Source organism: Pongo pygmaeus, chromosome 5 (genome assembly GCF_028885625.2).
Source record: "Pongo pygmaeus isolate AG05252 chromosome 5, NHGRI_mPonPyg2-v2.0_pri, whole genome shotgun sequence".
Taxonomy (NCBI): Eukaryota; Metazoa; Chordata; class Mammalia; order Primates; family Hominidae; genus Pongo; species Pongo pygmaeus.
In genome coordinates, this window is record NC_072378.2 from 109461827 (window position 1) to 109488236 (window position 26410).

At 39.0% G+C, this 26410-nt stretch overlaps 1 protein-coding gene across 2 annotated transcripts in view; it reads right to left on the reverse strand.

Moving 5' to 3' along the window:
• AK9 (adenylate kinase 9) overlaps nucleotides 1–26410 on the reverse strand; it is a 200379-nt gene that overhangs the window by 14607 nt on the left and 159362 nt on the right. For both annotated transcript variants that reach the window (XM_054490051.2, XM_054490050.2), the window contains 6 exons: nucleotides 25744–25963; nucleotides 21496–21558; nucleotides 8972–9184; nucleotides 8399–8617; nucleotides 6767–6980; nucleotides 1717–1918 (listed from right to left, as the gene is read on the reverse strand). In XM_054490051.2, coding sequence (XP_054346026.1) covers nucleotides 1717–1918; nucleotides 6767–6980; nucleotides 8399–8617; nucleotides 8972–9184; nucleotides 21496–21558; nucleotides 25744–25963 — 1131 coding nt within the window. The remainder of the gene's footprint in view (nucleotides 1–1716; nucleotides 1919–6766; nucleotides 6981–8398; nucleotides 8618–8971; nucleotides 9185–21495; nucleotides 21559–25743; nucleotides 25964–26410) is intronic.

Consider the following 26410-nt stretch of genomic DNA (forward strand, 5'->3'; position numbering starts at 1 on the left):
TCCATCAGGACCTATGATGCATGCCTCTGAGCAGAAATGACAAGGAAAATTTAAACTAGTTCAATAGGTTGAGATAATGAGATTGTCACTATCAAACTGAGAGGAGGGAAAAAAAGGCTGGTTATAGCTTCTAGGAGGCGTGGCCCCCAAGCTCAAGAAACTCCCTGTGAGGTGGGAGCAAGCTGGGCATGCTGGCTGGTGGTCATCAGGAAGTTTGGTTTGACCTAAGCCACAGGACCCCCTGCCTCAGTGCCTTCCAGCTGTTAAAGCAAACTAAATATGGCCATATGTCTATATTTGAGTTCTTGTGGATGAACTGTAACCTAGCTTAATAGTCAGACAAGATTGAAAACCTAACTTAGGAGTATGTGCCTGTAACAATAACTGAGTCCTGGCCAATCCCAGTGGCCATACTTCAACCACTCATAGACTGCTAAGTGTTTAAACTGTTTTCAAATAAGGCAAACACCAACCTGTAACCAGTCCAGCTGTTTCTGTATCTCACTGCCAATTTCTGTACATCATTTCCCTTTTTTGGTCTGTAAATCTTCTTCCACCATGTGGCTTCGCTGGAGTCTCCCATGAATCTGCTGTGATTCTGGGGGCTGCCCGATTTGTGAATTGTTCAGTGCTTAAACTCCTTTGAATTTAATTCAGCTGAAGTTTTTCTTTTATAACAGCTGAGTCTCTAGGCACTGGCCTACAATTCTACAGCAGAGGGGATTGTTGGCTAGGCTGGCCTCATAGAGAATGTATGAGGGTGCAATTGTTTTTTTAATTAAGAGTAGCTCAACTTCTTTGTCCTGTGAAGAGTCACTTGAGTGACCCTCAGGATTAGGGAAATTCAGGGTGAATGAGCAGTCATTGTCCTGGTATTAAGGTGGAATGAAATCTTTTTGACTCAACCATGATTGCCTCACTGAGGTCCTTCTTATGCAAAGCTGAACACCAGGGAGGAGGTAATTCAATCTGGGTAAGTCCGGGGCCTTTTCTGGGGATAAAGTCTGACACCCCAGAAGCTACTCCCCAGTAAACGAACTCGAGAACTGTTCAAGGACTTAATTATGGGTCACAGACAAGGAAAGTCAAGGAGGCTCCTAATAGAAAACCTTGAATAAATCAGGGGGGTTCTAGGTCAGAGACCTGTGCTAAAGACCAGGGCCTCAGGTTTCATGGCGAGGGCTTTTACTACTGGGTATGGCCCGTGGCTGTGCTGGAGGAGCAAAGGTGAGAAGTGCAAGTGGAAGAGACAGCTCAAGTGCATAGCTTTCTTGTCCAAATGTGGGGTTAAAGGAGAGGCACTGCTAACCCGTGCAGAGAGCTGGGCCAGACATAGGCCATCTCCACTGGACCAGCACCTGGGGTACGGGGGAGGGCCACTTCTCCATAACTTCATGGGGCAGTGAGAAGAACTCCTGGAGTATGGAAGTCACATCAACCTCCTTTGTTTAAGTCTGAAGGCTTTTGGACAACTCAGGGGTTGCTGGAGAGAGTGAAGGGGCCTGCCTGCTAATCTGGCATGTGAATTTTCAAGCCAAGTTTTTGCTTGACAGAAAATTCAAATATGTAACCATACAGGTGCCCAGAGTTTGAGAGAAGTAGATCACACCCTTTACAAGAGCTTTAAGCCCCTATGTAAGTGTTTTAAATCATGAGCGAGCAGTTTCTTGAAAGATTTAATTCCCTCTGTCCCATCCTCTCACCCCATTCACTTACCCTGCAGTATTGCACACACTTTCCATCAGAGAAAGTTCTAAGGCTTGAATAGCCAGTTCATCAGGTGCTGTCATTCCTTTATGAAGATGCCAATTTAACATAAGTGCCAGCTCTGTTTCCGGGTGATTATTTAGTACATAACGCAAAGCTCCTCCTATTGATAAATGCTTTAACCCATATTCACTTGTAATTTTTTTGGCAACTGAAAAACATAAAACTTTTAAATTAAATTAAATGATTTAGATTCAGGGGGAACATGTGCAGTTTTGTTACATGGGTATATTGCATGATGCTCAGGTTTGGGCTTCTAATGATCCTGTCCCCCAAGTAGCAAACATAGTGATGGCAGTGGCTGCTGCCATCACACTGGCTACAGCTGCCCAAACCATGCTGCAGACCCAGGCCTCCTGCTCTATGGAGCAGGCAGCAGCCTCATCCTCCTGGGCGTGGCTACAGTCACTTAAACTGCAGCTATGGGTCTGAGCCTCTCTGTGCTCTTGGAGGCAGCCAGGAGCAGGTAAGACCTGCCCTCTTGGGTGCAGCTGCAGCCACCTGACCCACGGCTGAAGCTCTGGGCCTCCTGCTCCATGGAGCAGGCAGGAGCCGCGGACAAGCAGGAACCCTGCCCCTTCTGAGTTGGTGGGGTGGGAGCTCCCTAGGTGCAGCTTGGGGGGTTCTCCCACGTGCAGGACCCAGGCATCTCTGCATCTCTGCAGCCTGCATCCTCAGGGGCCTGGGAACCTCCCCAACCCCTGCAGGCTCAGGGGTGTCTGCTCCCTCTGCCTGGCCTCTCTCTGCTCCTGGCCCTACTCCCATCTCTGAGCAGGGGTTGGGGCCAAGCCCCAGGGGCCATAAATGGCAGTGGGTGGCAGATTGATTACTGGGCAGAAGGGGGTGGGTCCCCAGTAAGGCCCCACCTTCAGGCCAGGGAGGGCCTGAAGGCTGGGGGCTGGGATGCCAGTCTGCGGACAGGAGTGGGGACTCGTGGTGCCTCTTCTGGGCCTACCAGGGCCACCCAAGGACCAATCAGCAGGCACTTCCTCCCCTCTGAGGTCCATAAAAGCCCTGGGCTCAGCCAGAGCAGGGGAGAGGACGACCAGAGGACAAAGAGGGCAGAGAGATAACAGGATGACCAGCTGCAGAGAGGAGTAACCTCTCTGTTGACAGTGGAGTACCCTCTCTGTTGATAGCTGGAGAGGACAGGACGACCAGCTGCAGAGAGGAGTATCCTCTCTGCTGATAGCTGGAGATGACAGAACAACCAGTTGCAGAGAGGAGCTACCCTCTCTGCTGAGAGCTGCAGAGATGACCTGCCAGCAGATAGGAGCCACCCTCTCCAGGGCCTCCTCTCTGCTGAGAGCAGCAGACATCAGGACAACCAGTGGCAGAGAGGAGCTACCCTCTCCAGGGCCTCTTCTCTGCTGAGAACTGAACACTGAACAGATGACCTGCCTAAGTAGAGGAGCCACCCACTGTGGGTCTCCTCTGAGCTGCTACAACACTCAATTCATGTTTGTCTTGTTCACTCTTCACTTGTCTGCCTACCTCATTCTTCCTGGATGCAGGACAGGAATTTGGGCAAAGATGCTGCAGCCACAGAGGTTTCAAGCCAGAAAAGATCCAACCCAAAGATACCAGAACAGTAGTACCCAATAGATAGTAAAAAACAAAACTCTAAATTTATTTCATTTCTCAAATTTATCAGTTCACCTTAGTTTTAGACTCTGGCTAATGATATCAACAGCAAGCTAATTTTCACATTTCTCAATGAAATTTCAAAAATTAAAATTGCCCTATTTTATGGAACTGATAACTGTCAAAGGTCAGTCATTAACAGTACTTCAGGTATGTGGCTGATAGATCTGGTTAATGAGCCAAATCTGCTTGTTTGTTTTTTTTTTTCCTTAACAAACCAATTTTAAGGGTTTTCTTTCTTCTGCATGAGGTGGCAAAATTTTTGAGAGCTTTGCAAGTCATCTTATACGTACTCTTACTATCTGGTAGTATGCCCCAAATAACAATATAATATTCCTGTTTCACTGAATTGTATCATTCCCCTTTCTGTCCATTTATGGACTCCATGATGCAATCAGCATAGCATACCCTATACAGTTAGATCTCAGTTAATCCTCTAGGAAATAATTTTTAAAATGTATAATGGCACACTTGACATTTTAGTAGTGACTTACAGCCTGTAAGGAATTTTTCTTCTATGACTTTATTTGATATTTTTAACTATTTCATCAGGTGGGTGGAATGGATATTGAAATTCCAGTTTTATAGATGAGGGGAACTGATTTGTCCAAGGTTACATAGATGTTGCCACTGGCTGAAAGAAGACTCACACTGGCTTCTCCTGAGTGAGACAACAGACAGATAAATGGCTTCTAGTAGCTAGTAAATGTGGGTGTGCTCTGTTGTGAGTATATTCCTTGCCTGAGCACTGTGTGGAGATAGCAGCGGGTGGAGGATACTCAGAACCCTACTCATCCCATGAGGACAATGATTGACCAGGGACCACTATCAGGACCACCCAATAAGGAAGTTCCTATGAGAGCCACAGAGCACATAACTTGAGCTTTGCACAAATGCTGGAATGAGATCTATTTTTTTTTAAGTTCTAACAATAATTAGGCTCCTAAAATTTGGCACCTTATTTAAAAATCAACCACCATTTCAACAAAAAAAATGAGATATCAGGTAATGTACATGTTCACCTTGTGCTCTGGATGTGGGATCTTATTTTGCATGTCAACGTTCTGCTGTCTTTGGAAAATATCATTATCTTTGTGAACATTTAGGATATGATTATGTCAGAGGTGTGCAAACAAGAGCAACTGCATCTTGAGGAGGGGCTGGGTAAATAAGGCTGAGACATACTGGGCTGCATTCCCAGACAGTTAAGGCATTCTAAGTCACAGGATGAGACAGAAGGTCAGCACAAGATACAGATCATAAAGACCTTGCTGATAAAACAGATTGCAGTAATGAAGCCTGCTAAAACCCACCAAAACCAAGATGGCAATGAGAGTGACCTCTGGTTGTCCTCACTGCCACACTCTCACCAGTGCCATGACAGTTTACAAATGCCATGGCAACATCAGGAAGTTACCCTGTGTGGTCTAAAATGGGGAGACATGAATAATCCACCCCTTGTTTAGCATATCATCAAGAGATAACCATAAAAACGGGCAACCAGCAACCCTTGGGGCTGCTGTGTCTATGGAGTAGCCATTCCTTCACTTTCCTAATAAACTTGCTTTCACTGTACTCTATGGACTCGCCTTGAATTCTTTCTTGCATGAGATCCAAGAACCTTCTCTTGGGGTCTGGTTCTGGACCCCTTTGCTGTAACAATTATAGACTCTTTTGTCATGTTAAGAACTTTATAAAGCCAAAATAAACTTTTCATCTGGAGAGCTGGAACATAAAATTCCCTTATCTCTCTTCTTTGTTCTCTATTCAGTCAGTCATTAAGACTTATTGTTTCCCTTGGAAATGTATCCTATATCTGCCCTTTCCATTCAGTTCTCATTGTGACCACCCACTGTTCTTGTTGTTATCATGTCATCTTGAAATACTACAACCAACCAAGTTTTGGACTATTTGCCTTAAAGTCCAAAGTTACACAAAACATTACAGGAATATAGTTTATCAAATGCCTTTCCAGCAATGATTAAGATAATTGATTTACTATTATTACTTGTTTTGAGACAGGCTCTCACTCTGTTGCCTAGGGTGGAGTACAGTGGCACAATCATGGCTCACTGTAGCCTCAATTTCCTTGGCTCAAGTGGTCCTCCCACCTCAGCCTCCTAAATAGTTGGGACTACAGGCATGTGCCACCACTCCCAGCTAATGTTTTAATTTTTTTGTGGAGATGAGGTCTCACTATGTTACCCAGGCTGGTCCTGAACTCCTGGGCTCAAGTAATCCTCCCACCTTGGCCTCCCAAAGTGCTGGGATTACAGGCATGAGCCACTGTGCCTAGTATAGTAAATTATATTTATAAAAATTTTCATATACTTTATATACTTAGCATATTTGACTATAATTATGAATATTAGTTTGTAATTTCTTGTATTGTCCTGGTTAGGTTTTGATATTGGGGTCATGTTAATTAAAAAATGGATTTGTATCCTATATGCCTTTTTGACTGTATGAACCATAGTCCTTAATAAAAAAGAAAATAAAAATAACTTGGGAAACTTACTCTTTCCCCTTGCTATGGGAGAGCTTATAAAAATACAGGCATTATCTCTTGAGTTTTTAGTTCTTTGAAAATTGGCTATAATTTTTGTCTAAAACAATTTGATTCTGCGCCATTTCAGAGTCGGGTTATATTTTCGAATGCCTTCTCTTCGATGGTTATTGGTCTATTTAGGTTTTCTATCTCGTTTTGAGTCAATCTTGATAGTTGGTTTTCTGAAGAAGTGGCACTAGTTTTCAGTCATTCTCACAGGATTAACAAGAATTCTAGACAGAAATATAGTTAAAATAAGCCTGAATCAGGCTGCACCTTTGACCCACTTCCTTGTAACTGAAAGTCACATAGCAGTAGTTACTGATCACTGGCATCCCCATCATTCCTATAAATAGGATTTCTGATGTGAGACGCACAAGGCTTTTGTTTAAGATAGATAGGATCTCTGATGTTAGAATAATAAGGCTGTTGTTAAGGAATTCCTTAAGCAGAACCTAAATGCCAGCAGAATAGCTGACACCAACAGGAGGTTTAAAACCCCCACCGAATCAGCAGGAGAAGTCAGTTTCTTCATCTCCCTGTCCCATGACTTCACCTTGTATTCTTCAACCAATCAATGATTTTTGCACTTCAATTCAGCCCACTCCAAAACTCTTAAAAACCCTAGCCCCAAATTCCTCAGGGAAACAGATTGGAGATTTCCTCCTGTTTCCTCACTCAGCCACCCTACAATTAAATGTCTCTTTCTGCTGCAACCCAGTGTCTTGGTGAATTGACCTGCCATGTGAATCGGGTACAAGCAGATTCTTTTATGCTTGAGGAAAACAAAGGCAAACATATGCTTACCTGTAGTTTTCCCAGATTTTGGAGGCCCCACAATTATAATCCTAATGGGCACAGTAGGCTTAGGTTTGGGTTGGCGGATATATTTGATTGGGTTCTTCATAAATTTTTCTTTTGTTTCTTTACTAGATAAGAAATAAATATACTGACGATGGATTACAGGATAAACTGGATTCTCTGCATTTTCAACTGGCTTGATTGTCTCTCCTTCACTTAGCTGCAACATATACACAGTTGAATTTGAAAGTTAGTTTGAATTTTTACAGCACTTCCCTGAAACACATTTGAAAAAAACAATTCGTGACATAAGAAAAAAAAATTTCCTTACAGAATAAGAAAACCAATTATAATCAAAGATTAATATTAAACAACTGTGGAAAAGTACACATTATTTTACAGCCGTATGTAATCAATGCAATAGTTCTTAATTGGCCTTCAGTTTATGACAATTATAGTCCTTCTACTTCATTTATAGTGTGTTTAGTGTATACTGAATGTTTCTGTCAAACAGCCTAAGGTTGTTTGCATTTATTAACAGGCCAATTTATCCTCACAAAGAGGTCCGTTCCTAAGGTGATGTTATGGATTGAATTGTTTCTCCCTTACCTCCTCAATTTCTGTTTGAGGCCCTAGCACCCAAAGTGACTATATTTGAAGACAGGGCCTTTAATAAAGGAGGTAATTAAGGTTAAATGAGGTCAGAAGGATGGAACCTGAATCTGGTGGGACTGGTGTCCTTACAAGAGGAGGAGACATCAGGGTGGGCACACAGAAAAGGCCACGTGGGGACACAGATAGAAGGTGGCCAACTGCAAGTTAAGGAAAGAGGTCTTGCCTTGTCAGAAAAACCAACCCTGCTGGCACCTTGATCTTAAACTTTTAGCCTTTAGAACTGTGAGAAAATAATTTCTGTTGTTTAAGCTACCAAGTGATATTTTGTTATGGCAGCCAGAGATGACTAATACAATTGGGTTCTTGGGTTATCTTTTAGGGGTATACTAGTAGGGCAAATCCCACTGGGTTCTCTTCTGTATTTTTGTACAGTTCAAATCCCACTCACATAAACATTAAGAGCTATCATGAAAGGGAAAAATACCCATAAAAGGCAACCTAAGGTGTGGGTAGGAATGAAGTTGGAGGAGTGGTTCCACATCTTTGCATTGGTGATGATGAAGACTGGGCAACTGATCAATGCTACGTTTGAATATCTTTTTATAGCATCAGATGGGCAAGCGTCAGCCATCCCTGGACTTGACAGAGTAGGTGTGAAACAGTATGGCAATATTGCTCCTCCCTGAGAGCTACCTCAAGACAGTTGTTACAGATCAGTGGTAGTGTCAACATTATAATTCTTGGGCTAGAGTGAAGTTCATGGATGGGAGTAAATGCTAGAGATAAGGAGAAACTCAGGGTGAGGTAGGGGTGTCTGCTCTATGTTACACAGTTGGTGATAAAAGAAAAGCTGAAAGTTTAATGATTCCATTTTAAATCCCAAAGTATTTTTATAGCTAGATGAGACTACTACACAATACTTAAAATTTTTGAAATTATCCAGTCTTTTTCCTTTAAAAAAAGACATACCTTTGAAAAAAATAAATAAGGAACATGGCTTTCAGGTGCGTTTGCTGAAATTACCTTTACAGGGTCCCAATAGCCGAATGAGCTTATATACTTGTAGGTAAAGGTGAGCATTTTCTGGGCAAGGGGTGCTGGTATTGGATGACATTTCTCAAAAATGCTTGCACGATTTTCCACCAGTGGTTTCAGTTTCATATTCAATGTATATTGTACAATGTGATTTTTCCGAGCTCCATTAATGGAAATTATTGGTATCAAATACCTCTCAAGTTCATCCTGATAAGAAAAGTCATAAAAACAAATATATGTAGTGAGAAAAAGGCTGGTAGTATTTAGTCACAGCATGTAGACACTGCTGGTGACTGACTACTTCAGTCCAGAACACAAATATTTTTCAGCTTCCAAGTGGCTGCATGTTTGTGACTAAACTTACTCTGACCCTCTGTGGCTTCCACGTTGCTCTTAATTTATGGACTTATTGCATAATTGTTAAATGATACTGATAAAAGGAAATACAGCCCTAAAATATACATTTTTGAAATGTTTAAAGAAATGGCATGAACTAAATTGCTTTAGTCTGATTCTCAAATATTACTTTTGAATTATAAAAAGCAAAGGAAAAGTAATAACCTGTATTATTTGTAAATTATGTGTATCTGCTTCAAATTTTTCTCCTAGTTCACCTCTCAGGCGCTCAATTGCATCAGTTTCCTGTTCTTCATCTTCCTCGCCACTCATCTCTTCCTCATCTTTTGGAAACTCATCTTCAAGGATGTTTTCAATATCATCATTGTCTTCTTCAAGTTCTTCCTCACTAATCTCTTCATCATCTCTAACAACATTCTAAGGAAGAAAACATTCCCTTTTACTATACATGTAAAATATGTAACAAAAGACACTATTAACAAATCATCTGGAATATTTTGTAATGGCTCGATATTGGTTGGTATTGTATGTTGACATTCATCTAGTAACGTGATAAGGTTTTAAATATCTGACAATTTTGGGGGTGCTATAGAACCCTTTTTTGTCACATTGCCAGAATTATTTTTCTGGTTCCTTCTCATTTAGGTAGACTATTTCTTCTAACTATTTTTGAATTTATTTTGGATTTGACTGGTTTTTTAAAATTTCTTTTTTTCTCCTTGAGGATGTGACTTTATGTTTATAGTTGCTTGCAACTTCTGGGTTCCTTCATGGGTGAAGCCTCTGTGCGTGAGTTCCTTGGTGGTAGTCTTTGGATGATGGCTTTCTCAGTTGCTGGTTGTAGTAGCAGTGTGCTCAATGTGGAGCGGGTTCACTGTCTCAGTTTTCTGCCTGGCTCCTGGTGTAGGCTGTAGCCCACTGCTTCTTTCAAAGGGTCTGTGGTTTCTTTCAGTTTTCCTGTTAAGTTCCTGTGTTGCTTCTTGGAAGAACGTTCACAGTGTGAATCTCTACACCCTATTTTGTCTTCCAAGTTGGGGAGGCATGCTAGCACTGCCTCCAACCTGCCATCTTGGAAAAATTGTTTAAAAATTTCTTTGGTACTCAGAATTTTAATACTTTCAAGACTCTGGCCCCAAAGTGGTCCCATAAATAAATACAGAGACAAAATATTAAATGTTATTTATGTCTATGATTGTCAGAATGTTACATGTTTTTGATGGTCTTCAGGAACAATATTTAATGCAGTTCAAAGAGTATAAAACACTAGCTGTCTTAACTGGGACAAGATGTTTCCTTATCTGTAAAATAAGAATACTAAAAGTATCTCACAGGGTTGCTGGGAGCATTAAATTAGTTAATACATGCAAAGCCATTAGAAAAATGTCTGGCATTTGCTAAGTATGTGAACGTTACCTATTATTATGCTCTTATAGCTATTATTGTCACTTTGTGTAAAGCAGTGTACAAATAGAACAGCAGATGCCTTTTCGGAGGCTATAGCCTATCTGAGAAAACGAGAATAATACATTAATGATTATTAAAGACCATGACAGGATATTGGTACTAAGTCGTATTGTGTAGGCTTTAAGTGCTATAGTTCACTTTGCACAAAACTGAACCCTATAATAATCATCCTCCTGCACTACCTCCACACTGTTCTCCCTGTAGTATTCCTTGTTTCATTTGGAGAACTGCCCTCCAGCCTGAAACCTGGGAGTTATCTAGACTCCCAGGATGAGAGTCCTGGATGGGAAGGAATGGGGGGTTACAAAGGACTGTAATCCTAAATAATGCTCAACACTCCCTCCCTTGCGGCCCCTCTCCACTGTTTGCCTTCACATTGTCTCTTGCCTGCAATCTTCTGGCTACTTCCTAATCTTTCTAAATGACCAGGCCTCTGGTCATTTAGTTTAGTGAAAAGTGCCTGGAGATGGGATTTGGGTGTGTGAGTGCAGGGAGGAAGATGAGAGCATCAGGACCCATTCCTGCTCTTGCCCAAGCTCCCCTTTCTCCAAAAGGAGCTTGGCTATGGAGCAGGGTTTTTCAGTTCTGGTTCCTTTTAAAGAAGTTTGAGATCATTTAGTCTCCTTACGACTTGTTCCTTTTTATTATATCTTGTCAATTTTCTATTCTGATATTTAATTTTCTAAGGATCATTGCAAGTATAATAGGATAGGTCTACACTACAAGCTGGGACATCTTAGTTCCAGATGAACTTGTTCTCACCTCTCTGGCTCCACTGAATAGCTTCTACAACTTTTTATTAAAAATTGCAATTGTACAATTTTAAAAAGAAATTCATTTTTATTATAAAGAAATTAAATTATATAGTATTGTATAAGATAAAAAGTAGAAGTCTTTCATCACACTCCTATCTCTATTTCTACCCTCCTACCTGGAATTAATTTTGGTTAACAATTTGGTTAGGATCCTTACAAATGTTTTACTATATATATATTTAATTACATCACATTTTAAACATAAATGGGATTATTTTATTTTCTACAACTTTAAAAAAATTAGCAATATATTTAAATTTCTTTCCATATCAGAACATACATCTCAATTTTTTTCAATTAATTAAAAAAAATTTTCAGCTTTTATTTTAGATTTGGGGTATGTGTGCAGGCTTGTTACAAGGGTATATTGCATGATGCTGAAGTTTGGGGTATGATTGATTGTGTCACCCAGATAGTCAGCATAGTACTCAATAGTTATTTTTTCAACCCTCTCCCCAACCCTCCTCCTTCTAGGTGTTCTGAATGTCTGTTATTGCCATCTTTATGTCCATGAGTACCCAGTGTTTAGCTCCTACTTATAAATGAGAATACAGGGTATTTGGTTTTCTGTTCCTGTGTTAATTTGCTCAGGATAATGGCTTCCAGCTGCATCCACATTGCTGCAAAGGATATGACTTTGTTCTTTTTTATGGCCACGTAGTATTCTATGGTATTATACATATGTAGCACATTTCATTTACCCAGTCCACCATTGATGAGCCCCTATGTTAATTCCATGTCTTTGCTATTGTGAATAGGGCTATGATGAACATATGAGTGCATGTGTATTTTTGGTAGAACAATTTATTTTCTTTTGTATATATACCCAGTAATGGGACTGTTGGGTCGAATGGTATTTCTGTTTTGAGTTCTCTGAGAAATCTTCAAACTGCCTTCCACAGTGGCTCAGCTAATTTACATTCCCCTCAAGAGTGTATAAGTATTCCCTTTTCTTTGCAGCTTCACCAGTATCTGTTGTTTTTTGACTTTTTAAATAATAGCCATTCTAGGTCAGGCATGGTGGTTCATACCTGTGATTCCAGCACTTTGGGAGGCTGAGGCTGGCAGATTGCTTGAGACCAGGAGTTTGAGACCAGCCTGGGCAAAATGGTTAAACCCTGTCTCTCCAAAAATAAAAAATAAAAAAATAGCTAAGTGTGTTTCTATCTGCAGTCCCAGCTACTTGGAGGCTGAGACAGGAGGATTGCTTGAGCCCTGGAGGTTGAGGCTACAGTGAGCTGTGATGGTGCCACTGCACTCCATCCTGTCTCAAAAAAAAAAATAGCCATTCTGACTGGCATGAGATGGTATCTCACTGTGGTTTTGATTTGCATTTCTCTGATGATTAGTGACACTGAGCATTTGTTCAGATGTTGTTGGCTGCATGTATATCTTCTTTTGAAAAGTGTCTGTTCACATCTTTTGCCCACTTTTTTAATGGGGTTATTTGGTTTTTGCTTGTTCAATTGTTTAAGTTTCTTATAGATTTGGAATATTAACCTTTGTCAGATGCATAGTTTGTGAATATTTCCTCCTATTCTTTAGGTTGCCTGTTTACTCTGTTGATAGTTTATTTTGCTGTGCAGAAGCTCCATAGTCTTAGGTCCTTGTGGGAGCTAAGCTCCCACTTGTCAATTTTTGTTTTTGGTACAATTACTTTTGAGGACCTAGTCATAATTATTTCCCAAAGCCAATGTCCAGAATGGTGTTTCCCAGGTTTTCTTCTAGGAATCATATAGTCTGAGGTCTCATATTTAAATCTTTAATTTATCTTGAGTTAATTTTTTTATACGGTGAAAGGTAGGCATCCAGTTTCATTCTTCTGCATATGAATACCAGCTAACCTGGCACCATTTATTGAATAAGGAATCCCTTCTCTATTATATTTGTTGTTGTTGTTGGCCTTGTTGATCAGATGGTTGTAGGTGTATAGCTTTGTTTCTGAGTTTTGTATTCTGTTCCATTGGTCTATGTGTCTGTTTTTGTACTGGTATCATGCTGTTTTGATTACCGTAATCTAAGAGTATAAAGTTAGGTAGTGTGATGCCTCTGGCTTCTTTTTTCTTGGGATTGTTTTGGCTATTTGGGGCTCCTGTTTTGGTTCCATATGAATTTTAGAATAGTTTAAAAAAATCTGTGAAGGATGTTATTGGTAGTTTGATAGGAATACCATTGAATTTGTAGATTGGATAGTATGGCCATTTTAACGATACTGATTCTTCCAGTCCATGAGTATGAAATGTTTTTTCATTTGTTTTGTGTTGTCTCTGATTTCTTTCAGCAGTGTTTTGTAGTTCTCCTTGGAGAGATTTTTCACTTCCTTGGTTAGCTGTACTCTTAGGTATTTTATTCTTTTGATGGCTATTGTAAATGGGATTGCATTCTTGGTTTGGCTCTAAGCTTAAATGTTACTAGTATAAAGGCAACAAATTTTGTGCATTGATTTTTGTATCCTGAAATTTTACTGAAGTTGTTTATTAGTTTCAGTGACCTTTTGGCAGAATCTTTAGGGTTTTACAGGTATAGAATTATATTGTCAGCAAAGAGACAGTTTAACTTCTTTTCCTATTTGGATGCGTTTCTTTCTCTTCACTGATTGTTCTTTGCATCTTAATATTTTTAACAGCCGCATAGTATTTCATAGTATTGCAGTTCATTTAATCATTCTTCTATTTAAAAAATGTGTGCTTTTTCTATAGAAACCAGTTTAGAAAGTAACAAAACAAACAGTAAACGGTAATCACTTTTGACCCTTGTGATATCTGGTTCCTCTTTCCTGCCAGTGATGATGAGGAATTTAGCTAACTTACATCACTCCTCTTTCTGCCTGTTGCCCAGTTTTAGTCATATTTTCGCTCTTTATTTTGTAATCGAGTGCTTATAACTTTAAATACTATCTCCAAATCTCTATTTTATTGAGCTGTCCTCTTTAGATGTCTGTTTTGATTCCCCATCAAGAAGATGTCCTTACTCTTCCTTCCAAGTCTCCCTTTCTTCAGTTTCTAAGTATTTTGTCTCCAATATTACTACATTTATGTCCCTGTCCTATAACTGGAGTTCAGTATTTGGTGCTTCATGTAGAAATTGATTCTAAAAATTAAAAGTAAGCAAACAGCATTTGATTGATTCTGAATATGGAAATCCAATAAACAGCACCTGCTATGTTAAATTACATAACCCTTATTCACTACAGCTGGAGTTAGTAATACAAGGAATGCAATTCTATATCAAGAAACATGCACTATTCTAAGTAGAATGTTTCTAGTATCAAGACCAAGCATCATTTTTTCTTCTTATTCAAAATCATGCTACAATTACATTTGCCCCATATTTGAATAATACTCTTATTGTCTCTCCCCACCCCCATATTTCTAGGGTTTTTTCGTTTGTTTTATTGTTGTTTATTTTGTGAGCAGAAGCAGTGTTATTCACCATATCATGTGGCTACTCTTTTCAGGAAGAATATAAAAGAGGCTAATTTTCACCGATCTTAAGTATCTGAAAATTTTTCCATTTCAGTTGCTCTCATTATAAACAGTTTGGCTAAGTACAGAGTTCTAGGCTGAAAACCATTTTCACTTAGAATTTTACAAGTGTTGTCTTTCTCTTTTACTATCCAGTATTGTTACTGAGAAGTCTGATACAAATCTTACCTCCATTCCTTTGTAGATATCCTTTAAAAATTTTAGAAACAAGTAGGAGCTTCTCTTTATACCCACCAATCTCAAATTTCATAAGGATGTGTCTAATGCACATCTCTTTTTATTTATTCTGCTTGGCATTCCATGGGCCCTTTCAATTTGAAGACCTCCTGCTCTCTACTGGGAACTTTTCTTCTAACATTTCTTAGATTATTTCCTTCTTTATTTTCTGTTTCCACTGTTTGAAATGCATATGGGATGTTGACCTTCCTGGATTGACCTCATAGATCTTCAGTTTTTTTCTTTTGTATTTCCTATCTCTTGCACTTTGTTTTATATTTGAGAAACTTCTTGGACTTTTCTGTTTTTCAATTTAACTTTTAACTTATTTTAGTTTTCATTAACTCTTTTTTGTTCTCCGACTTTTTATAGCATCTTCTTCCTTTTTTATGGATACAAATTTCTTCTTGAATTTTCTGAGAGAAAGTGAAATTCTTTTAATATTTAATGATGTTTCCTGGGTTGTCCACTTGTTTTATGATCAATTGTTCTGTTTGTTTATGTTGGTTTTTCCTTTTGTTGGTGATTTTCCTCAAGTATATGGTAACCCTTGGTTGGCTATTCATTTTTATAAATGAAGGATTAAATTGATTAGTTCAGAGCAACTGCATGCTGTCTGTATATGAGCAGGTAATGTTGTATCACACTTCTATTTAAGATGTGAAGATGAGAAGATGCAGGAAGCCTGGACCTTGCCCCAAAAATAAAAGGTATCAACCAACATTCTGTGGACCTAGAATCTTCCAGACAGATTATTTCATCCCTTTAGAAATGATTTACCGTTTTTCTTTATGGGGCAAATGTTGCTGTTAAGTGAAGGGCTGGTAGAGGTGACCTTAAGGAATTTTTCTGCAATTTACCCTCTTACACTTTCTAGATATTCAAATTATATACAAATAATGAGTTTTATTCTTACTTTTTAATATGTATGCTATTTCTTTTTCTTACTTTGCTTTGGCTCACACCTGTAGTACAATGTTGATTAAAAAAAATCCTAAAAGTATCCTAAAAATCTTCACAAAAGATCATCTAAGAGACTCTCAGGTTAATTCTTCCTAGGGAATTTTTTTTTTCATTTTTCTGTAAATGGTCATTTATTCTTGTAGAACAGTGTTGTTTTCCCTGACATCATGCATCTCTTAGTCCTCAAGTTGGAAGATGTATATTCTAAACTTCATGGTCTTGAGGATCTGCCTCAAATATGAAGAAATAAGTTTATTTAACCTCTAGCAGATAATAATAAACTGTAAGCAACACTCCTCTCTCTCTATTATTTTTGAGGTCTTTGGAGCAAGAAAAGCAGATTTTGAAGAGCAGTCAAAATTTGGAGGAAGCAATTGGCATAGGGTGAGTTTTCTGATTTTGTGCATTTGCCGAGAGGGCAGTTTCAGAGTAGTGGTGGTTCAGTGTGACTAAAACTTTGGTAGAAAGCCAACTGACTTTCTGGATGGAGCAACCAGAGAAAGGAGCCAAAACCAGGGCCACTGGAGAGTGAGGGTAAATGCCAGACATGAGACAGCCAGAGAAGGAAATACCAAAGTCAATTTGTCCAAGACTGGCTAGCCTGTGAACCATGTACATATGGGCAGTTCAAGAACAGTATACACTGAGCTGCCATTCATTGCAGGCATGACAGAATTTTAAAGTTTATCTTACCAAGTTAATTGCCTGCTAAAACAAAAACCTCAGTTCTCTTTGGAGGTACATAACAAAGTCCAGAATCCCCACAATATAACATTTACAATTCTAGAACATAATCCAAAGTTACTCAAAATATGAAGAATCATGAAAATTTGACCCATCCTCATAAAGAAAGATAATAATTAAATACCCAGCCCAGGTGTTAGGATCACTAAACAAGAACTTTTAAAGCAGTTATTATTACAATGATCAATGAGGAGAAGGAAAATGCACTTATAATAAATGAACAGATAGGAAATCTCAGGAGAGAAATAGAAAATATAGAAACAAACCAAATGGAAATTTTAGAACTAAAAATACAATATTTGAAATTAAAAAATTGTTGGTTGGGCTTAAATTATTTACCTTAAAGAAGAGAGAGAAAAAAGATGGAAAAAAATCAACAAAGTTCCCAGGACATGTGGAACAACAGCAAAGGTCTAACCTATGTATAACTGGGGTACTATAAGGAGAAGACAAAGAGTAAACGAGGCAGAAAAAATGTCTAAAGAAATAATGTCTAAAGTTTCCTCAAATTTAGTGAAGGACACAAATTTACAGATTAAAGAAGCTTAGCGAACCCCAAACTAAATATGAAGAAAATGATATGTAGGTACACCATAACCAAACTGTTGAAAAGCAAAGATACAGAGAAAAGAAAGACAATAGGTGAACAATAATTCAGATGTCCAGCATTCCCATCCTTCTGATTTCCATCATACCAGAGGAATGAATGAAGAACATCAGAAATAGTAAATATCTGGATAAATGTAAAACAAGGCTTACTTTCCTATTAATTTTGAAAATACATGTGACTATTTAATATAAACAGAACTATTTCTTATGAGGGTTGTAATGTATTCAGTTGTAAAACACATCACAACTAGAGCATAAAGGATGTTAGTGGGTTTGAGATGGGTGGGGCAAATGGAGCTAGACAGTTCTAAGGTTTTTACAATATTACATTAAATAATATTGACCCTAAGTAGAATGTGAAAAGCCAAGTATGTATTTGTAATTCTAGCATAACTACTAAAAAACGAAGCATAGAGGTATACTTAAAAAGGCAATAGATTTTCTTCTAGGGTTTTTATGGTTTCAGGTCTTACATTTAAGTCTTTAATCCATTTTGATTTTTGTATATGGTAAAAGGAAGGGGTCCAGGTTCATTCTTCTGCATATGGATAACCAGTTATCCCAGCACCATTTATTTACTAGGGAGTCATTTCCCCATTGCTTGTTATTGTCAACCTTGTTGAAGATCAGATGATTGTAGGTGTGCAGCTTTGTTTCTGAGTTCCATTGCTCTATGTGTCTGTTTTTGTACCAGTACCATGCTGTTTTGGTTCTGGACAAATATTTTATGACAAAGTCTCCAAAAGCAATTGAAACAAAAACTAAAATTGACAACTGGGACCTAATTAAACTAAAGAGCTTTTTCACGCAAAAGAAACTATCAACAGAAGAAACAGACAACCTACAGAATGGGAGAAAATATCTGCAAACTATGCGTACAACACAAGTCTAATATCCAGAATCTATAAGGAACTTCAACAAATCAACAAGCCCAAAACAACAACCCCATTAAAAAATGGGCACAAGACATAAACAGAGACTTAAAAGAAGACATAGACACAGCCAACAAGCATATGAAAAAATGCTCAATGTCACTACTCATTAGAGAAATGCAAATCAAAAACACAATGATGTCCTATCTCATGCCAGTCAGAATGACTATTATTGAAAAGTCAGAAAATAACAGATGTTAGTGAGGTTATGAAGAAAAGGAAAAGTTGGTGGGAATGTAAATTAGTTCAGCCACTGTGAAAAGCAGTTTGGAGGTTTATCAAAGAACTCAGAACTACCATTTAACTCAGCAATCCCATTAATGGGTATACACCCAAAGGAATAGAAATCGTTCTACCAAAAAGTCACATGCACACATGCAGTGCACTACTCACAATAGCAAAGACATGCAATCAACCTAGATGCACATTAATGGTGGACTGGATAAAGAAAATGTGGTACATATATACCATGGAATACCATGCAGCCATAAAAAAGAATGAATTCATATCTTTTGCAGCAACATGGATGGAGCTGGAGTCCATTATCCCAAGCAAGTTAACACAGGAACAGAAAACCAAATACTGCATGTTCTCATAAGTGGGAGCTAAACTTTGAGTGCACATAGACACAAAGAGGAGAACAACAGACACTGGGGCCTACTTGAAGGTAGAGGGTAGGAGGAGAGTGAGGGTCAAAACACTACCTATTGAGTACTGTGCTCACTACCTGAGTGACAAAATTATTTGTACACCAAACCCTGGCAACATGCAATTTACCCATGTAACAAATCTGCACATGTACCCTCTAAACCTAAAATACAAATTGAAAAAGAAAAAATAAAATAAAAATTTTACACACTTTTCAAAAAAAAAAAAAAGCAATAGATAATTAAAATGAATTTCTAAAATATATTCAAATAATCCAAGGAAGGCCAGAAAAGGGGAACAGACAAACAGAAAACAGAGGGGACAAGCAGAAAGCAAATAAATTCATAGTCTCAGAGAGACAGGACTAGATTTGGGGTAAGCTGTGTTACAACTGTCTACTGGTAGGGGAAGACAGGGAAAGCTACATCTGGACAGAAGCTTGTGCCAGGAGAGCGATGGATTTTTTTATGATAGAGAAGGGATGGAAGAGGAAAGCATGAAGAAATGGAAGAAGAAGTAAAAGACCTGTCAGAGTTCTCAGGGCTTCCTGACACAGGTGCTCATTATCTAGATCCCCAAATTCCTTTATTATGCTGTGGTGTGACTGACACTGCCTGTGGAGCAGCCATTGTGAACTACTTGGTTTTCAGTGCTTTGAATCTGTCTCCAACCCGTATACCCATGCACACTTCTGCTTGCTGTTTCATCCTGAAGAGCCCTCTGTGTATCAACCTTTGGGTCTAAACACTCTGTCTTCTCCCTAGAGGATCCTGGAGATGGTTTTGACCTAGTACTTGGTCCAGACCCTTGTTTCAACCTCATGTGGACCCTGACTTGGGCCTTCCCTCAGTACCTATGATCAATGTGTCTCTATTACTCTTCTCCGAGGCGTAGTCTGACACTGTGCTCACTTGCTCCCTGGGCTTCCTGTCCTGGCCCTCCCTTGCTTTCACCTCCCAGTGGCTACCCAACACCTAATAGAGACCCAGAGACGGAGCCAGGGGACAGGAAGAGAGGGAGGATTACAAGCAAGGCCAGGGGCTGCCTTACAGTCACATTGTGAGACTACAGGTCCACAAGATGGCGATGTTTCCCTATGAAATTAATGCAAGTAATGACTGGGATATTGACGTGATTTCTAATGTTGGAAATGTCCCATTTAGTGCTAAAAAGACAGTAAAGGCAATGATTTTGTTTAGGGCAAGAAGACAAACCTGGGAAGGGCTTTCTCTGCCAGGGATTCCCCAGTTAGAGTGAAAAAGGCAAGTCACAGAACTGCATATTCTGCATAAGAAGGCAAATGTGAGAAACTCCCTGGATCTGTTCATGCAAGTGAGCTCCAGGATAGATGTGGAGTCGGGATGGATGCCACTTAGGGTGGCACACTGACCAATAGTAACAAGCACACTGACTCATCCCTGAGATGCTATATTTTGTCTACTTTATTGTCTGAGTCAGTAGCAGGACATATAAAATTTCCATCAAAGGAGTTGGAAAAAAAAAACCCCCACATACAGTTTTAATTTTTTATTCGTCAAACATCTCAGGAGTTGTGCTGCGAGTTTGTTTGTATCAGTTTTGTGGGATACACAGCCAGTTTTACAAACATGAAGTCTCAGGAGAGCTGACTTACAAAATCCTATTTAACCTCTACATAGAATATTGAATTTCTGAATGAAAAATCAGAAATCACACCATTCTAATGTTAACAAATGAAAAAATTATAAAGAATATTTAAAGTTTATCCTGAAAATTAATTCTTAAGAAAAGAAGATTAGGGAAACTAAGTGTATTAATTTTTCCCATTTTACAATAAAAAGCCCTAGGTTTACAGAGGCTAAGTGACTTACTCAATGTTATACAACCTCAGTGAAACAACTGAAGTTGAATGTCACATGTGTCAGCACTCTACCAGGCACTGGAGAGCAGTGAACAAAGTCAGTGAGAACTGGAGAATGGATACCGCGTAGGTGTGTTTAACTGCAAAGCCTGGATTCCTTCACTGCTGAAACATTTGAAGTGATTCAGAAGGGGACCACTAGGGACTCCCAAGGGCTTAAAGTAGTTAACTGTACTTAATTTCAGGTTAGGACTTCTTTTTGATCCTAAACATTAGCATGACACCTTAAACAGAGTAAACTTTCAGAACATGTTTGATGAAGGAAATGAGCATTAGAATGAGGCTAGGATTTCTGTAAGTTTTGCTCATGGCTGATTTGCCTGTATTTGAAACAGTGTCAGACACAAAGCTCAATTAATGTTTGCTGATGGACTGAATGAATAAATGAATGAAAATCGAGGCAAATAATTAAGAGGAGGGTTCTTATTCTTACATGGTGCCATAATTTTCTTGGTCCAATGGTTTTTTCTTATCTACTTTTGGTTGTGAATATTTTGTTTTGACAAAGCAACAATTACTTTGGCCCCTCTTCTGCAATGCTTTGTGCCCGCAGTTGCAGTTGCAGTTGCACTGTATAATATCAGCAGTCCTCTGTACGGAAGTCCAGCATATTCACACCAGGGTGACATGTGGTTGCACTTGTAGCAAGTTGTATTTTCTGATATTCCTCTTTTTCTCTTCTCCTTGTTTGGCTGGACATTTTTATACAGATGGAAATCAGGTTACAAGAGGGTCAGCCTTGAAAAGCTGTTACAAGGGTGTCTTAAGCCAGAAGGCAAAGGCTGGGTGTGATGGCTCATGCCTGTAATCCTAGCATTTTGAGAGGCTGAGGTGGGAGGATCCCTTGAGCCCAGGAGTTCCAGGTTGCAGTGAGCTATGATTGTGCCACTGCATCCTGCCCTGGGCAACAGAGTGAGACCCTGTTTCGAAAAAAAAAAAAAACATTACTTACCTCCCTCCTTTTTTTATCTCTCTCTAATATAAGTTCAGCCCTTCTTTTAGCAATCGTATCAACCTGTTAAAGAAAGAGACATTAAAAAGTTGTAATGGAGAATGATAAAAGTGGCTTTCTCTGTATTAATATATTTTTATATAAAGTAGGAATAACATTTGGGCAGAAGCACAGTGAACTCTGCAGGAAAGGATGTGATGGCGGTAATCATGTTGCTTGGCTTGCATCCTTGTACCTCTGAACCTCTTGATCAGCTATTTTCTTCCAGAGGGATAAACAGCACTTGGGGTCAGTTACTCTTTCCACAAAGTTTAGAACTACTTTTCAAAATTTATTGCTCATTTGTTTGTTTGGTTTTGGTGGCAGGAAATAGGGAAATACTTGGAGGCAATTCATTGAAAATGTAAGCTTTTAACACACTATTAAATAGCCTAACATAGCGATCCCCAACCATTTTGGCATGAGGGACCGGTTTCACAGAAGACAATTTTCCATGGACCGAAGATGGGGATTGTTTTGGGATGATTCAAGCTCATGACATTTATTGTGCACTTTATTTCTATTATTATTACATTGTAATATCCGAAGAAATAATTTTACAACTCACCATAATGTAGAATCAGTGGGGGCCCTAAACTTGTTTTCCTGCAACTACATGGTCCCATCTGGAGGTGATGGGAGATAGTGACAGATCATCAGGCATTAGATTCTTATAAGTGTGCAACCTAGATCCCTTGCATGCACAATTAACAATACAGTTTGTGCTCCTGTAAGAATCTAATGTGCTGCTGATCTGACCAGAGGCAGAGCTCAGGCAGTAATGTGAGTGATGGGGAGCGGCTGTAAATACAGATGAAGCTTCACTCACTTGCCCACTCACTGCTCACCTCCTGCTGTGTGGCCTGGTTCCTCACAGGCCACAGACTGGTATCCATCCATGGCCCAGGGGTTGGGAACCCCTGGCCTAACAAACCTAAAAATACATATGTCCACATGGGGAAAGTGTATGTGGTTGGGAGACAGTCACAGACTTGATAGATAGACAGTCCTCCAACCTTTCCAGAATCCTCTAAATCTAACACAATGGATCCCCTTTAATAGGTCTCCAAGGTCTCCATGAAAACTAATCTGCTTTCTTCAGGTTTGGGGGCTTATGGGCTCAGGACTCTGTAAACTGGTCTCCCTTTAAATACTGGGAGGATAGAGTGGTGCCTGAGGACATGCTCTGGGGCTGTGGTGCAGATGAGCAGAACCTGGGTGCTTTCGTCTGGTTGCTATTGAGTACACATTCCTGAGAACTTATGCCTTGTAGGCATGCAAGAATTATTTGTAGATAGAATTATAAAACTGAACTGAATATAATTCATTTGGTTTATGAGCCCCAGAAAGATTCTATGGCTTTTAACATGGTGAGAATTTACAAAAACTTCCATTATTTCCTTTTATAAAAACATATTTTTACCATAGGTTCGTTAAATGTGGAGTTGTGAAAACATAGTCTCTTTTGTGTTTTCATAAAACATAAAGACCACTGTATTACCAAAAAATTGCAAACTATACACAATAGCACTCATACACATTCCGAGTCTACTTTTCCTCTGCTCCTTTCACTCAAATAAATAGTCAGTGAGGTTTAACTAATTATTATACATCTGCCAGATGGCAGCACTGTCCTGAGCACTATAATATATATTCTTTCATTTTCTGCTCAAAACATATCTGCAAGGCATTACTCCACTCTAGAGGTGAGTTGACAGACATTCAGAGTTTAACTCATGTAATGTCACACAATTAGTGTGAGGATGCTTTTAGAAACTACCAGATATGGTCTCGATCTCTTGACCTGGCCAACATGGTGAAACCCCGTCTCTACTAAAAATACAAAAATTAGCTGGACATGGTGGTGCACACCTGTAGTCCCAGCTATTCAGGAGGCTGAGGCAGGAGAATCACTTGAACCCAGGTGGCGGAGGTTGCAATGAGCTGAGATTGCATCACTGCATTCTAGCCTAGTGACAGAGTGAGACTCTGTCTCAAAAAAAAAAAAAAAAAAAAAAAAAGAAAAGAAACTACCAGATACAGGATTGCCAAAGCATACAATGTGGTGGCTGCTGCAGAGAAGGGTTTGTATTTGTTTAACTGAGAAAAAAATTAGAGAATTTGGGCTAAGACTGAGAATTCAGACCTTAATGGGGTGGCTTGATCAAAATGGAGTTTTAGAAAAATTCGTGTGGAGGTAGTCAGAAGGATGGTCTGGAAGTCATAGAGATGAAGCCAGGGAGGACAATTAGGTCATTGTAGGAGTGCTGGTGTCAGCCAAGAAAGCTCTGAACTGAGATAGAGTTATTGGGTGAGGAAAGGAAGGGGCAAATGCCTGGGGTGATAAACTAGCTCCAGAAACCTGCTGCTTTCCTATTCCAGGTCCCTAAAATTCTTAAAGCATGTGATATCTAGGATGTGGCTTCATTGCCCTACAGCTGTTCTGTCCAGTACAATAGCCACTAGCTGTGTGTGGCTATTTATATTAAAATTAAACAAAATTAAACATTTGATTTTTCAGTCACACTAATCACATTTTAAGTGCTCAACAGCCACTGCGGCTAGTGGCTCCTGTACAGGACAGCACAGATCTAGGACATTTCTGTCATCACGGAGATTTCTGTGTTAGCACTGGCCTAGATATTCCAGGCCCCACAGTGAGACAACATATGAATGTGCTTTGGTAGGCTCTCATCTTTGGCTCTTTCTTTTCCATTCTCATACTTACAGAATCTCTCGCATGGCAGACAGTTTGGCCTGAACGTCATCAAGAACAGTGTGGAGCCAGGTATCTTCCCACGTCTCCCTCCTTACATCCATAGTTCTTAGATGGCTAAGAACTCTGCCTGCCTTGATATTGTGCAGACCAGTGATGGCCTGGGACATGCAACCTTAGTGAGGTGGGGGAGAGGAATGGATGGCAATGGCCTTGAAGGGATTTCCTCTGGCTAACCCCAAGATGAAAAGAATTTGAAAACAATGTCTGAGCAATGGAAGAGGAACTGCTTGGTTTTAACACTTTGGCAGTCTGTAATTTAATTGGTGTTGAGTTGTGAGAATGTATTACATAATTTAAGTCTTAGTATCTCAGAATTGAAATGAATAGATGAGCTCTCTGACACATTTTTCCATTCTCCCCTGCCAAATGTTCACCCAGTTTATGCTTATTTAGCGGCAAGGAGCTCCCTGCCTTCAGTCTTGGTTCTTTCTGAAATGTCTTGCTAAGAATGAAATATACTTTCCCTGTACCTTTCTCCTACCAATGGTAGTTCTTTCCCTTGAGGCCACATGGCGTAACTCCAAGCTCTCTTTGGTATGAAAGCCCTTCAAACGTTTAACACTGCTCTCATGCCTCATCTGGGCCATCCTAGGTCCAGACTCAAAAGCCCATTCTTTCTACCTCAGCCCAGACTTACAGGTTTGCCTTTTCAGGGCATGTCATGTAAATGGAATTGTACGGGATGCATTCCTGTTTTGCCTGGCTTCTGTCACTCAGCACAATGGTTTTGATTTTTATCCATGTTACAGGATGTATCAATAGGTCATTCCTTCTTAATGCTGAGTAGTTTTTCAATTCTAAGGATATACCACCTTTTGTTTTTCTATTCATCAGCTGATGATTTGGGTTGTTTCTACTTTCTGGTTATTATGAATAATGGTTATGAACATTCACATATAACTTTTTATGTGGACATATATTTTCATTTCTGTCAGATAGATTCCCAGGAGTGGAATTGCTGGTTCCCTGTGACACTTTTGAACATTTTATGGAATACTCCTCAGAATGTAGGTTTAGAAACAATGTTCTAACCTAATTTGGTCTAGTTTCACTACAGGCTCACATGTCTTTGATGGATGGTATCATCGCTCCAGGGGCAGCGAAAAAGACCTCTGAAATTTTACTTCTTTGTGTTTCAAATCTCTGTTTGTTACCTCTTCCACTTTGCTACCATGTCTGGGAGAGGGAAGTCTTGGCAGTACCACTATCTTTTGTTTGCCATAAAGAGAGAAGCATTAACACATTGATCACTACAAAAGCCTGAAATAACTCTTAACTCTTATTATCGTCTTAATATTCGATGAAAAATATTTCATGCTTACTGTAGTATTAAAATTAGAATACTATATTTTTTGTGAAGCTCACTTTATAATAGATCACTAAACAGATGCTGAACAGATTTATTCAATGCATTTTTGCTAGATACATACCCTGACTTTTGCCTTCATGTCTTTGATCAGTTTCTTCCTTTCTAATTTCTTCTTTTGTTTTAGTTTCCACTTTTCAATTTGGGCAGGAAGGAGGCGATCAAAAATATCTTGATCATCAACTTGTATAAAAACAGCTGCATCTGGGAAAAATCCATGATCTCCCAAAAACTGGGCCTCTTCTGGATATCGTGGGAAACCATCTAATATAAAACCTGTGGAACTGGTGGAAATTTTCACAATTTACTTTATTTCATTAAAATATTGTAATGGATATGTTCATTGATTTGACTGTAATGATCATTATACAACGTATATTAAATCATCATGTACACCTTGAATATATACATTCTTTACTTGTCAATTAAATATTTTAAAAGAAAAAATAAAGTAAAAAAAGTATTGATAAATATCAACTTTCTGTATGTAATGAATAGTTTAAAAATTTACTCTACTATCTTTTATTTCTTTTAATATTTCTAGTTGTATACGTGACATTTCTTTTTCAAAATATATCAAATTGGATTAAAATTACAATATTTCATACATATATTTATAATATAAAATTGTAGTCAATCAGTTTACAGACACTTACTATTAACTGAAAGTTTACTAGAAGTTGTGAGAAGACCATAGGAAAAGAGAAAATAAGTTCTCTGTTTGGGAGGGT